Source organism: Sapajus apella, unplaced genomic scaffold (genome assembly GCF_009761245.1).
Source record: "Sapajus apella isolate SASKATOON/1434 unplaced genomic scaffold, GSC_monkey_1.0 scaffold3, whole genome shotgun sequence".
Classification (NCBI taxonomy): domain Eukaryota; kingdom Metazoa; phylum Chordata; class Mammalia; order Primates; family Cebidae; genus Sapajus; species Sapajus apella.
The window spans coordinates 46,353,870-46,368,073 of NW_022436943.1; the positions used below are offsets into that span (position 1 = coordinate 46,353,870).

The following is a 14,204-nucleotide window of genomic DNA, read 5'->3' on the forward strand; positions in this document are numbered from 1 at the left end:
CCAGCTAATTTTTGTATTTTTAGTAGAGACGGGTTTTCGCCATGTTGACCAAGATGGTCTTGATCTCCTGACTTCATGATCCACCAGCCTCAGGCCCCCAAAGTGCTGAGATTAGTGAGCCATTGCGCCCAGCCTGGAGTTTATTCTTAACTTGCATTTTATGTATTCATTCATTCACTTATTTTTCATTTTTGCCAAATTTAACCCAGGCATATCATACCTGAAGACTTTGCTCAAAACACTTTAGCCTTTCATTCCAGCAAGGCCTCATGGTAGTGGTCCTCACCTTGCTGGTGCCTCGCAGGCTTTCAAAATGACAGATATCAACATCCTACTGTCCTTCAGACACCCAATCTCTGGTGCCAGGATCATCCCTCCAAAGCCTGTGTTTCTTGCAGCTCCACCAAGAGAACCCTAAGAAATAGATTCTCAAAAGGCTCTATGTTTTCTCAGCTCTTCTTCTCTATTTTCTTCCTTCCTCTTTTCTTCTTTTTCAACTGCTTTGGTTTGGATTCCTGGTTGCTGAATGAGTTTTAGACGATGCTTTTATTTTCAACCACAGTTTCTGGAACACTGAGAAGTTTCCAGGACATTTTACCACAATTCACCTCATTTTGGGGGCTCACTTGTCAACAGATTTAAGTACTGTGGGTTATGTGGAGTTTCTGTAAGAAAGGTCATTCCTCCTCTGAGTATACTCCTGCCTGATGTCTTTTTCTCTGCAGGAGGAAAGTCTCTTTCCCCCTTTCTTTTGAAAAATTTAACTCAAATGTCCCAAGCCCTTTGGCCAGATGTTCATAGCTGCATAACCGCATTCTGCTGTGTCAATAGTACTCCCCACAGAACTGTAGCATCTCCTTCCCCTTACAGAGTTCCTGCACTCATGTGACCCCAACATACATGTTCACATGTGTGCACGTATACACACTACTGAGCATTCACAGATTTTAGCATACCTCGTCACTGAGCTGCAGTTCCCAAGCAATAGCCTCGCTGCAATTAATTTAATTTGTAATGCTGGGTACAGTGGCTCACATCTGTATTCCTAGCACTTTGGGAGGTGGAGGCAGATGTATTGCTTGAGCCCAAGAGTTCAAGACCAGCCTGGGCAAAAGGGTGAAACCCTGTCTTTGCAAAAGAAAAAAAAAAAAATTAGGCATGGTGGCTTGTGCCTGTAGTCCCAGCTACTTGGGAGGCTGAGGCAGGAGAATGGCTTGAATCCGGGAGGCGGAGGTAGCAGTGAGCCAAGATTGCACCACTGCACTCCAGCATGGGCAACAGAACAAGACTTCATCTCAAAATAAATAAATAAATAAAACCCTTTCTGCCTTTACGGAGTTTCTGCACTTGAACGGTGCTGTCCAGCAGGACTATGCACAATAATACAAATGTCCTTCACTGTGTCAGACAATAGCCACCAGCCACATTTGCTCCTTGAACACTGGGAATGTGGCTACTATGACTATGGTACTAAATTTGTAATCTTATTTCATTTTAATTAAACTCAAAGGCCACACGTGGCTAGTGGCTGCCACATTGGGCAGCGTGGTTCTGGAGGGAGACACAAACAATAAAGACAAGTAGACAGACACCTGCTCCTCTTTTAACCACAAAACATTGAAGTATGATGTCAGCTATTGAAAAGTGCCTGAAGAAAGCCACTCAGGGTGAGGAAATGAGCGTGCTGGGGAGGCATTGGTTTGCAGAGGGGTGGCTGTCAGCAAAAGCCTCTCTGTGGGAGGGTGACTTTTCAGTGGAGACCTGAAAACCCAGCTGCTCTCGGGTGGGATGTTCTGGAAGAGGTGCTGTGAGGAGTGAGGTCCTGACAGAGCCACTAGAGCGTGAAGAGCAGCAGGAGAGGGAGCAGCGGCTAGAGCTTACCAGGTCTTGGTGGTACCATTGCTGGAGATGAACTCTGAAGGCATGGCAAGTATTTGAGAGGTGAGATCAAGAGTCTGAAGATCGCAGCAGATGGAGGCTGGAGGTGGCAGTTTAGGTGTGGTCAATAAAAAGAAACGGTTGCCCTCTTCTGTGGTTGGCCCCTGTTCTCGCCTCACCGCTGCCTGAGGGGCCCGCATGCCACTGCTGATAAATTTGACCAGCCTACAAGTGCCAGTACTTTCATCTTAGAGGGGCCAGTTTCTGGGTTCACAAGGAGGAGGTGCTGCTCTCCCCAGCCCTGCCCAAATGCATCACCTGAGCCCCTAAGCAGGTGGGCGTGGACCCAGGCTTTCAGAATTGTTTGTGAAAATCACCTTTTTGCCCTCTCTTCAGTGGGATTCAAACCCAGGCCCATGGGAGGAGCCAGAGATGATATGCTATCTCCTGTGTTCCTTTCCCTTTCCTTCCTTTCCTGGAGGTCAGAGATCTTTGCTTCAAAACATGTCTCCTGCCCCTTTAGCCCTTCAGCTCTCCAGCCTGGGTTCTGGGTTCTGTTAACCTAATAAGCAAATTGTTCCTGTGCTTCCAAATCATCATTTGTTTAATGCAGTTCCCATCAAAATTCTAATCTAATTTTATTTGGCAGGTGATATTGACTCATGAGACTAGATTATCAAAATAACCAAGAGCTGTTTTGCAAAAAGAAAGAGTTATGAGGAGGAATTCTACTAGATGTAAAAATGTACTCAGAACATACAAAAATGCTTTTGGAAGCAAGGTGTAAGTGCAGTACTCAATAACTAGATCAATACACAGATTAGATAACCCAAAACCAACCCTAGTAGATATAAAGTTTGTGTATGATAAAGGAGGTTTCTCAAAAATTAGTCATAATAATACATGCTGCTGAGATGGTTGGTAACTCTCAAGAAAAATGGTTAGAATTGTGTCTTACAGTTTAACCCAAGATCAATACCAGATGAGTTAAATAAAAAAATATAGTTAAAACAGTTTTAAGAAAATGTAGATTAATATATTTCAGCCATCAAGACTTTCTAAATCTACAATTACAATAAAACAAGCTACAAGAGAAACAGGTAAATTTATGAACTAAAAATTAAAATTTCAATATATTAAACATTAACAATATATATAATATGCACACCTAAAAGGCAAATGATAGGGCCAGGCGCGGTGGCTCATATCTGTAATCCCAGTACTTTGGGAGGCCAAGGCAGGCAGATCACCTGAGATCGTGAGTTGGAGACCAGCCTGACCAACATGGAAAAACCCCGTCTCTGCTAAAAATACAAAATTAGCCAGGCATAGTGACACATGCCTGTAATCCCAGCTACTTGGGAGACTGAGGCGGAGAATTGCTTGAACCTGGGAGGCAGAGATTACGGTGAGCTGAGATTGCGCCATTGCACTCCAGTCTGGGCAAAAAGAGCGAAACTCCGTCTCAAAAAAAAAAAAAAAGGTAAATTATAAACTGGGAAAAGTTTTGCAATAAACATAGTAAAGGATTAGTGTTATTTATGTAAGGAGAATTCTTGCAAATTCGTAATAAAAACCACTGAACACCAAGCTAAAAAAATGACATAAGCAGACAATTCACAAAAGAATATAAATAGTGAACAAATCTTTGAAAACAGTTCAACCTTATTGTCAATCAAGAAAAGCATAAAGGCATATTAAAACAGTTTTCTTGGCCAGGCAAGGCTCACGCCTATAATCCCAGTACTTTGGGAGACAGAGGCAGAAGCAGGTGGATAACTTGAGCCCAGGTGTTGGAGACCAGCCTGGACAACATGGCAAAACCCCGTCTCTACTAAAAATTAAAATAAAATGATTAGCTGGGCATGGTGTTGTGTGCCTGCAGTTCCAGCTACTTGGGAGGCTGAGGCAGGAGGATTGTTGGAGGTGGAGGAGATGGAGTTGGCTATGAGCTAGAATTGTGCCCCTGCACTCCAGCCTGGGCAACAGAGCCAGACTCTGTCTCAGAAACAAACAAAAATCCAAAAAACTGCCTTTCCCTATCTAATCAGCAAGGCTTTTTAACATTAGCATTTTACATAGACTGGATTGTGAGTCAAGCCCTCTCCTCCACTACCAAGGAAAGGCCAACTGAGGCCAAAACTCTGCCATATGGGTCAAGAGAACCACTTCTAGGCATCCATCCAAAGGTAGTTATCAGAAATAAGGATTAAGGATATTCACTGCAGTTTTGTTGATAAGAGCCAAGAACTGGAAATAAATGTCCAACAAAAGTCCAATGGCTATAAAAAAAGGATGAGTTCATGTCCTTTGCAGGGACGTGGATGAAGCTGGAAGCCATCATTCTCAGCAAACTCACACAGGAACAGAAAACCAAACACTGCATGTTCTCACTCATAAGTGGGAGTTGAACAGTGAGAACACGTGGACACAGGGAGGGGAGCAACACACACTGGGGCCTGTTGGGGGATGGGGGGCAAGGGGAGGGAGAGTGTTAAGACAAATACCTAATGCATACAGGGCTTAAAACCTAGATGACAGGTTGATGGGTGCCGCAAACAACCATGGCACGTGTATACCTGTGTAACAAACCTGCACGTTCTGCACATGTATCCCAGAACCTAAAGTAGAAAAATTTTTTTAAAGTCCAGTGTCTGAACACATCATGTGTGGTATACTCCTACAACATAATAACATGCATTGTAAGGATATACCACACATGATGATTTCGTCATGTGATGAAATAATGATTTTTAAAATCATTATTTTGCTCACTATTTATGGCAACAGGGAACTGTTCAAGTGAATTGAACTATAAAACTACAATATTGGCGGGGGGGTGGCGATTGCTTTTTTAATGCTTTTCTGCATTTTCTGGATTTTCTGTTGTGATTTTGCTTTTATGATACATAAAATGTTCATATCTGTTTCCTAGCGCCTGAATAAATTTCACTTGCCAGCCCCGGGGAATCATCTTGCTTCTGAGGTACCATATATAAAAACGGCTTACAAGGCCACCATCTGCGACATTCCCTCTCACCACTTCAGAAGATTTTAGTACCTGTCTACCTTTCCTGTATTCCTTTGTCTCTAAACATGAAATGGTGACCCTCACCCATGTTTACTTGGGTTGGCCGTGTGTTCACCTCCTTCCCAAACAAAGGAAGAGAAGAAGAATGTGACCTTTCATGTTTGTAAATACTTTCACACCATCTGGGCATACATAGGTGTTGGGTGCCCGTTGGGATGGGTCATGGGAGCCACTCATAAGGAAGTGCCAGTTCCTTTTGCATTGTAAAGAGACACTGAACCTTGTCTTTGTTCTTGTCCACAGATACGATGTTTCCTGATATGTTTAGTGTTTGGTGCCATTGCAATTTTCTGTGCTGAAATCATTCTGAAAACTCAAACAGTAGACTTCAGCATACGAGGAAAGCCAAAGCCATTTGAGGGGGAATAAAGCCAAAAGCCTTTCATCTTATTCGTTCCAAGAATCTCACTGCCCCCTCTCCACTCCCTTCCAAAAATAAGCCATTGCACCCAGACAGGCAGCATGGCTAGCAAACGGAAATCTACAACTCCATGCATGGTTCGGACATCACAAGTGGTAGAACAAGATGTGCCCGAGGAGGTAGACAGGGCCAAAGAAAAAGGAATCAGCACACCACAGCCTGACGTGGCCAAGGACAGTTGGGCAGCAGAACTTGAAAACTCTTCCAAAGAAAATGAAGTGATAGAGGTGAAATCTACAGGGGAAAGCCAGTCCAAAAAACTCCAAGGTGGTTACGAGTGCAAATACTGCCCCTACTCCACACAAAACCTGAACGAGTTCACAGAGCATGTCGACATGCAGCATCCTAACGTGATTCTCAACCCCCTCTACGTGTGTGCAGAATGTAACTTCACAACCAAAAAGTACGACTCCCTGTCTGACCACAACTCCAAGTTCCATCCTGGGGAGGCCAACTTCAAGCTGAAGTTAATTAAACGCAATAATCAGACTGTCTTGGAACAGTCCATTGAAGCCACCAACCATGTCGTGTCCATCACCACCAGCGGCCCTGGAACTGGTGACGGTGATCCTGGGATCTCGGTGAGTAAAACCCCCATCATGAAGCCCGGGAAACCGAAAGCAGATGCCAAGAAGGCGCCCAAGAAGCCCGAGGAGATGACCCCCGAGAACCATGTGGAAGGGACCGCCCGCCTGGTGACAGACACAGCTGAGATCCTCTCAAGACTCGGAAGCGTGGAGCTCCTCCAAGACACATTAGGACACGTCATGCCTTCTGTACAGCTGCCACCAAATATCAACCTTGTGCCCAAGGTCCCCGTCCCACTAAATACTACCAAATACAACTCTGCTCTGGATACAAATGCCACGATGATCAACTCCTTCAACAAGTTTCCTTACCCCACCCAGGCGGAGTTGTCCTGGCTGACAGCTGCCTCCAAACACCCAGAGGAGCACATCAGAATCTGGTTTGCCACCCAGCGCTTAAAGCACGGCATCAGCTGGTCCCCAGAAGAGGTGGAGGAGGCCCGGAAGAAGATGTTCAATGGCACCATCCAGTCAGTACCTCCGACCATCACTGTGCTGCCCGCCCAGTTGGCCCCCACAAAGGTAACGCAGCCCATCCTCCAGACGGCTCTACCTTGCCAGATACTCGGCCAGACTAGCCTGGTGCTGACTCAGGTGACCAGTGGGTCAACAACCGTCTCTTGCTCCCCCATCACGCTTGCCGTGGCAGGAGTCACCAACCACGGCCAGAAGAGACCCTTGGTGACTCCCCAAGCTGCCCCGGAGCCCAAGCGTCCACACATCGCTCAGGTGCCAGAGCCCCCACCCAAGGTGGCCAACCCCCCGCTCACCCCAGCCAGTGACCGCAAGAAGACAAAGGAGCAGATAGCACATCTCAAGGCCAGCTTTCTCCAGAGCCAGTTCCCTGATGATGCTGAGGTTTACCGGCTCATCGAGGTGACTGGCCTTGCCAGGAGCGAGATCAAGAAGTGGTTCAGTGACCACCGATATCGGTGTCAAAGGGGCATCGTCCACATCACCAGCGAATCCCTTGCCAAAGACCAGCTGGCCATCGCAGCCTCCCGACACGGTCGCACATACCATCCGTACCCAGACTTTGCCCCCCAGAAGTTCAAAGAGAAAACACAGGGTCAGGTTAAAATCTTGGAAGACAGCTTTTTGAAAAGTTCTTTTCCTACCCAAGCAGAACTGGATCGGCTAAGGGTGGAGACCAAGCTGAGCAGGAGAGAGATCGACTCCTGGTTCTCTGAGAGGCGGAAGCTTCGAGACAGCATGGAACAAGCTGTCTTGGATTCCATGGGGTCTGGCAAAAAAGCTCAAGATGTGGGTGCCCCCAACGGTGCCCTGCCTCGACTTGACCAGCTCTCCGGTGCCCAGTTAACCAGTTCTCTGCCCAGCCCTTCGCCAGCAATTACAAAAAATCAAGAACAGGTTCATCTTCTGAGGAGCACATTTGCAAGAACCCAGTGGCCTACTCCCCAGGAGTACGACCAGTTAGCAGCCAAGACAGGCCTGGTCCGAACTGAGATTGTGCGTTGGTTCAAGGAGAACAGATGCTTGCTGAAAATGGGAACTGTGAAGTGGATGGAGCAGTACCAGCACCAGCCCGTGGCTGATGATCACGGCTATGATACCGCAGCAAGGAAAGCAACAAAACCCATCGCCGAGAGCCCAAAGAATGGGAGTGATGTGGCTCCGCAATATTACAAGGACCCCAAAAAGCTCTGTGAAGAGGACTTGGAGAAGTTGGTGCCCAGGGTAAAAGTAGGCAGTGAGCCAGCAAAAGACGGTTTGGCAGCGAAGCCCTCAGAGGCCACCTCAGACCGGTCAGAGGGCAGCAGCCGGGACGGCCAGGGCAGCGACGAGAACGAGGAGTCGAGCGTTGTGGATTACGTGGAGGTGACAGTCGGGGAGGAGGATGCCAACTCAGATAGATCAGATAGCTGGAGTCAGGCTGCAGCAGAAGGCATGGCGGAACTGGCCGAATCCGACTCCGACTGCGTCCCTGCAGAGGCCAGCCAGGCCTAGACAGGTAATTCCACCTGCTCACCCAAGGCAGCAGGGGAGAATGCAGCTTGCTTTCTTTTCATTGCCAGAATTAATAGGGGCTGTAGGGTACAGAGACATTGACACAGATGATGGCTTTTTTTCCTGGTAATTAACAAATAAGAATGGTGTATATTGATCACGTACAGCATGATGTTTTGAAATGTGTTCGCCTAGTGGGATGGCTCAGTCAAGCTGACTCACCTATGCATTACCTCACATACTTGTTCTTGTAGTGGAAGGGTTTGGTTTTGTGCTTTGTTTTGTTTTGTTTTGTTTTTAGTGACAGATCTTGCTCTGCCACCCAGGCTGCAATGCAGTGGCTCGATCGTGGGTCACTGCAGGCTCAAGTGATCCTCTCACCTCAGCTTCTCAAGTAGCTGGGACTTCAGGCACCTGCCACCACACCCAACTAATGTTTTAATTTTTTGGTAAAGACGGGGTCTTACTCTGTTGCCCAGGCTGGTCTCAAACTCCTGGACTCAAGTAATCCCTTTGCCTCTGCCTCCCAAAGTGCTGGGATCGCAGGCATGAGCCACTGAGCCCAGCTGATGAGTTATTCATAAAGGTTCTTTGAAAAAAAAAAGAAAAATGGGGGCTGATGGAACCTATGTCCTCATTTGTAAGGCTGTGCCCAGGAGTGACCACCGCTGGCTGTGACCTTTTTGGGCACCAGCCTTCAGGCCTGGCCATTCTGAAGCTTAGATGTGACTGTTAGAAAACACATCCTCCTCTGTGTGTTTTACATTTGTTGCTGTAAAAAAACAAACCAACATGAAGAGGTTGTTTCTTCTTCTCTTATTTTTCCTTTTCTTATTGGATTTTTTAAGAATATGTGTCCACGTTTACTGAATCAAAGACTTGAGGTTATTTATTTTCATCTGAAAAGGCTTTGAAAGGGCTTGATATTTGCCTTGGCAGGGCTAAAGGACGGTGCCACCGTGCTTGGATCCCCATAACCCCTTCAAATCTGGAAGAGCCGGGTGTAAATTAGGCCTGTAGAGCCACACAAGCTGGGGGGAAGGGCGGTTTCCATGGTTACTAATGGCCATGTCATCCCCATAATGGGACGCACCACTGAAGCCGTTGGTGTTCGGCTGCCTAAGAGGTCAGTGCAAATTGAGGCCTGAAGCACAGCAGCTCGGTGGCAAGTTGAGAAACGGGGGCAGTGGCAGCGGGGTGGCAGCGGGAGGGCTGTGGGAGGGAAAGGAAATATTACAAGGAGGAAGATGCACAGTTTACCCAGGTAGGCTTCTCCAGAGGTCACTGAAAAGGCCACGGAATGTGCCTCCCAAGTTATCTTTACAAAGGAGAAAATAAAGGTAAGAACCTCCAGGATGATTGACAGGGTCCCAAAGGCAGCCTGAAAATGACCACAGCTCCCTCTTAATGAACTTGGACAACTTTGGCCGAACACGTTGCTCATTAATTCATTGATTCAGTAATAAAATGAGGCAGCTGGCAAATAAATGAAATTCTCTAGAAACCATGTTTTAGCCAGTTCCATCCACTATTAAAGGAGCACTTTAACGAGCAGCCAATCCCAGAATGCCGTCTTTCTCCTTTTCCTCCCATTTGCAGGAGGAAATGCCCAGGTGTTGGGGTGTCTGCACAGCCCAAAGGGGAGGGCGCCAGTGGAAGGAGGGGGATAGAAGTGCACTGAGGTCACCAGTGGCAGCAACCTCCCACCTCTATCTGGCTACCTCTGGCCATTTAGCCACCGTCTTAGAAGACTCTATCTGCCTAGCCCACACCTCCCTCATTAAGTTAAAGGAGTAACTTTTTTTCTTTTTTCTTTTTTTTGTCCACATGAAGGCTCGTTGCTTGCCCCATCTTTTTTTTTTTTTTTCAGATGGAGTCTCACTCTGTCACCCAGGCTGGAGTCCAATGGCACAATCTTGGCTCATTGCAACCTCCACCTCCCAGGTTCAAGCGAATCTCCTGCCTCAGCCTCCTGAGTAGCTGGGATTACAAGCATGCACCACCCCGCCTGGCTAATTTTTGTATTTTCAGTAGAGACAGGATTTTGCCATGTTGGCCAGGTTGGTCTCAAACTCCTGACCTTAGGTGATCCACCCACCTTGGCCTCCCAAAGTGCTGGGATTAGGTGTGAGCCAGTACGTCCAGCCTCCCATCCTCTCTCCTTGACCTTTTCCCATCTGTGACACATGTCTACATGATTGCTTTTTCTTCCCACCCCAGAGAAGATAATAGGGTTCAGTTCTATTCAACAGTACCCTCTGAGCACCTACTGTGTGCCAGGTCTACTCTAGGTGCTAGAAACAGTGCCATGAGAGAGACAGACAATACAGTCCCCATTCACACAGAGTTCAGGCAGGCTAAGGAGAGAGGAAATTGCACTTTCCTTTACTCATCAGTGTGATATGTGTTACGATGGGGAAGGGCACGGCTCCATGGGGGGGCTCATAGGAAGAACACCCCGGTGGGGGGTTAGGGAGCTTCTTGGAGGAAAGGACATCCAACTCATGGGATGAGAAGGAGTTAGCCAAGGGCACAGATAAGGAAAAGAGTGGTCCAAGTGGAAGAAGCGTCACAGGCCGAGGTCCAGAGACAAGAAAAGGAATGGCACCATTGAGAAACCAAAAGAGGCTTGGCATAGCCAGAAGGTAGAGTTTGGGTTCGGTGAAGGATAAGAGGAGGCAAACTGAAAGCAAACTCAGTGATTTTCCGTAACAAGCAAAGCTATTCTGAACAAGTGTTTGCTAAATTTGAATATAAAGATGTTCATTGTCTCTGTATCCCAAGGGAAGCTCAGATGGCACTTCCAGGGCCCCATAGCTGAGTGAGAGGTTGTCTAGGGATGGCAGTTCTCCAGAGGCCCCTGAGGCCCCCTGTCCCCATCCCTTCTCTTCCAAGCTGTACCACCACCACCAGTTAAAAATGCCCATGTGGGTGGTTCTGTTACCGTGCCTGATACCCCAGTGGCCCAGAGAAGACAGTAATGAGGGAGGGAATGTTAAAACCACAAAGAAAACCACCCCTGACACCTGGGCATTTCCTCCTGCAAGTGGGAGGAAAAAGGAGAAAGATGGCATTCTGGGATTGGCTACTCATTAAAGTGCTCCTTTAATCACGGATGGAACTGGCTAAAACAAAGTTTCTAGAGAATGTCATTGATTTGCCAGCTGCCTCATTTTATTACCTCATTTTATTACCCTCCTCCTTTGGGGAGGAGCAATGGAATGATGAACAAAGGCCGCCTGAATAGCAGAGGTCGGGTAGGTGCTCTGACCATGGTCTTACTTAATTCTCCTAGGGAGGTAGCTTCTCTATATTTCTATGAACCCAGAAACAGACTCAGAAACCAAAGCATTTACCCACGTTTCCCCCAGCCAACACATCAGTTTGTCTCCAGAGTCCTCACTCTTCCTTCTGCCATCTCTACCTTGTTATTTATGACAGAAATGTTCCATTTCTAGTTTACACCCCCTTCCCAGGACAGGGAATAGCTGTGTCCACAAAAAAAAGGAACATGCAGGAACCCCACTTTATGTTTAATTACAGTAAATTCCCTCACTGTGAGCTAGAAAAAAACCCTAAACAGGCTGCTAAGATCTGTTCCACACTCAGCAACATCAGATATCCCTGCTGGCTCCCTGATATTTAGGAGATCCATCGTTTTGTTTTGTTTTATTTTGTTTTGTTTTGAGATTGAGTCTTCCTCTACAGCCCAGGCTGGAGTGCAGTGGTACCATCTCGGCTCACTGCCACCTCTGCCTCCGGGTTCAAGAGATTCTCCTGCCTCGGCCTTTCAAGTAGCTGGGACTACAGGCACATGCCATCATGCCCAGGTAGTTTTTGTATTTTTTTTTTTTAGCAGACATGGGGTTTCACCATGTTGGCCACGCTAGTCTCAAACTCCTGACCTTAGGTGATCCACCCGCCTCAGCCTCCCGAAGTGCTGGGATGACAGGCGTGAGCCACCGTGCCTAGCCATTGGAGGTCTATTGTATTGAGAAAAGGACCACTGTCCGCACTAGGGATGGCATTGGAAGTTCTCCCACGTCCTGGACTCCTTAAAGGAATCTTTCAATTTAAAGGGGGAAAAAAAATCTCTCCAAATTATTTCACAGTTTTTATGAACCAAACACATGAGACTCTTGAAATTCATAAATATTCAGTGATGTCCCTATTTAAATACATATTTAGGAACCTGCAGTTCGGTTCAGTTATGACACATATAATAATCCTGAAATAATTCGCAGTTTTGACTTTATAAAAGGTGTTATGTGATGCGCAAGAGGGTGAGGAGGGAGGAACTTGAGCAAGCAACTGAGAGCTGGCTCTAGGACTAGATTTCCTCTGTAGGTGGTAACCATCTCTCCTGCAACCAAATCCCTCTACTTTATGCTCTGCAAGGCTTAGGAAAGCATTTCACTCAGTCCAGGCTCATGTCAGCCCTGAGGTTAGACACAAAGATAAGGAATACTTCCCAGCCTTTGAATTGTGTTGTCTTGATTCAGTCCTTGTGTCTGAATAATTTTTGAGTCATTCCATCGAGGGACCTGTCCTAGGAAGAGGCTGAAAACTAGATTTATTTTTTATGAAAAATGAGTCAACGTACTTGAGCAAGACATGGTCAGACATCAGTCTTGATGTTCGGCAAATGGAATGTCCTGTTACTTTTGCTAGTGAGAGTTCCCATTGATTGACACCCACTGTGTGCTCAGACACCTTCTAAACACGTCTACTAAGTCATTTCTACTTCATGACCACCCTAGGGGGTGGGTACAGCTTTTTCTCCATTTTATAGAGGGCAAAACTGTGGCCCAAAGAAAATGAGTGACTTGCCCTGTGTTTCTCAGCCAATAGCTGGAAGACCCTGGAGGCCACCTCTCAACTGTCAGGCCAGTGCCTGGCCCCAGCCACTATAGTCCTTCCCTCTCCAACAGAATCACCACCACCATAGCCCAGACCAAACAGACAGTGTGGTCATTTCTTGATTTTGTGTGGGAGTGGAAACTAATCCACAACATATTCATTCAGCAAGAACTCTAGAGAGCATTCTTTGTGCCTGGCACTGTGCTAATCTGTGTAGATTTGCCAGAATGACCAAGACACAGCCCCTACCTTATGTCTGTTTAATAAAGGTGAGAAATGGACATAGAAACACCTGTAAGCTCATCCAGTTGTTTCATGAGAGCAGTGCACACAGAAACCGGAGGAGCTAGGAAGGGGGTAGGCGGCTTTTCCAACATGTTGTCTGATTCAGAACCTTCCCACCAACCCACATGTGCAAGCCACCTTCCCATTTATTTTAAACAAAGAATTCTGAGGCTCAAGAACCTGCCAGAGTTCACCCAGCCAGTGTCTAAAATTGACTTCAAAGCTCCAGCCACCACCTTCACTGCCTTCTGATTTCTGTCAGCAATTTCCAACTCCTGATGATTAGGGATGGCTTTGGAGAAGAGGAAAAAAAATGTGAAATGTCAGAAAGATATTTTCCACGGTTCGGCTTGATTAAAGTTTTTAAGACTGCTAAGCGTTGCATTCTGGTTATAATTTAAAATCCAGAAGAGGCATACCCTCACACTCTGTTCAGATTAGCTGTCCAAATGAATGAATAAATGAATGAATGAATGAATGAATGAAAATATTGTTGTCATCTGTGTCCCTCTCTCCTGTACCAGACCTTACAGGCAGGGACCATATCTCATTAATCTCTGAATCCCTCGTTTAGATTCAGAGCAGATGGTTGCTGAATAATGGTTTATTGAGCCAACCAGAGAATTTTAAAAGATAGTTGGGATCCAGTATTTCAGTCCTTTTGCTCGTCCTCATTTTTTCCCATCACTCAATAGCCCCAGTGGTTGACAGCAGTGAGAGGAGAGGAGTTGGGTACAGTTTGCTTCCCATGTGTGTGAGAAGCTCAAGGGAAAGGTCTGTTGGAGAATGTGTCGCCAGATATTTACTGGTGACGCTTCTCAGGGACTGCCTGTTGGTCCGGCTTCCCTCATGCCTAATGGGGAGTTAACTCATACCATTTCCATTTACTTGATTCTGGAGCTTTTCACCCCAGGAATTCTCACTGTGCTTTGGGAAGCTTGTAAAAGCTTAGCTGACATGAAATCCAGCCCCCTCATTTTCAGAGGAAGGATGTAGGTCCCAAAGAGGTGAAGTCACTAGCCCAGAAGCATTCCTAATAAATGACTTGGTTCATTCATCAACCAAGTATTTGTGGAATATCTGCAGCATACCAGGCTCTGGAAGGCAGTGTGCC

The 14,204-nt window shown here is 46.6% G+C and overlaps 1 protein-coding gene across 2 annotated transcripts in view; it reads left to right on the forward strand.

Moving 5' to 3' along the window:
* The window catches only part of ZHX2 (zinc fingers and homeoboxes 2), a 191,314-nt gene that overhangs the window by 161,135 nt on the left and 15,975 nt on the right, over window positions 1-14,204 (forward strand). For both annotated transcript variants that reach the window (XM_032252815.1, XM_032252822.1), the window contains exon 3: window positions 5,213-7,949. In XM_032252815.1, the coding sequence (XP_032108706.1) occupies window positions 5,432-7,945 (2,514 nt within the window). In that variant the 5' untranslated portion in view covers window positions 5,213-5,431 and the 3' untranslated portion in view covers window positions 7,946-7,949. The remainder of the gene's footprint in view (window positions 1-5,212; window positions 7,950-14,204) is intronic.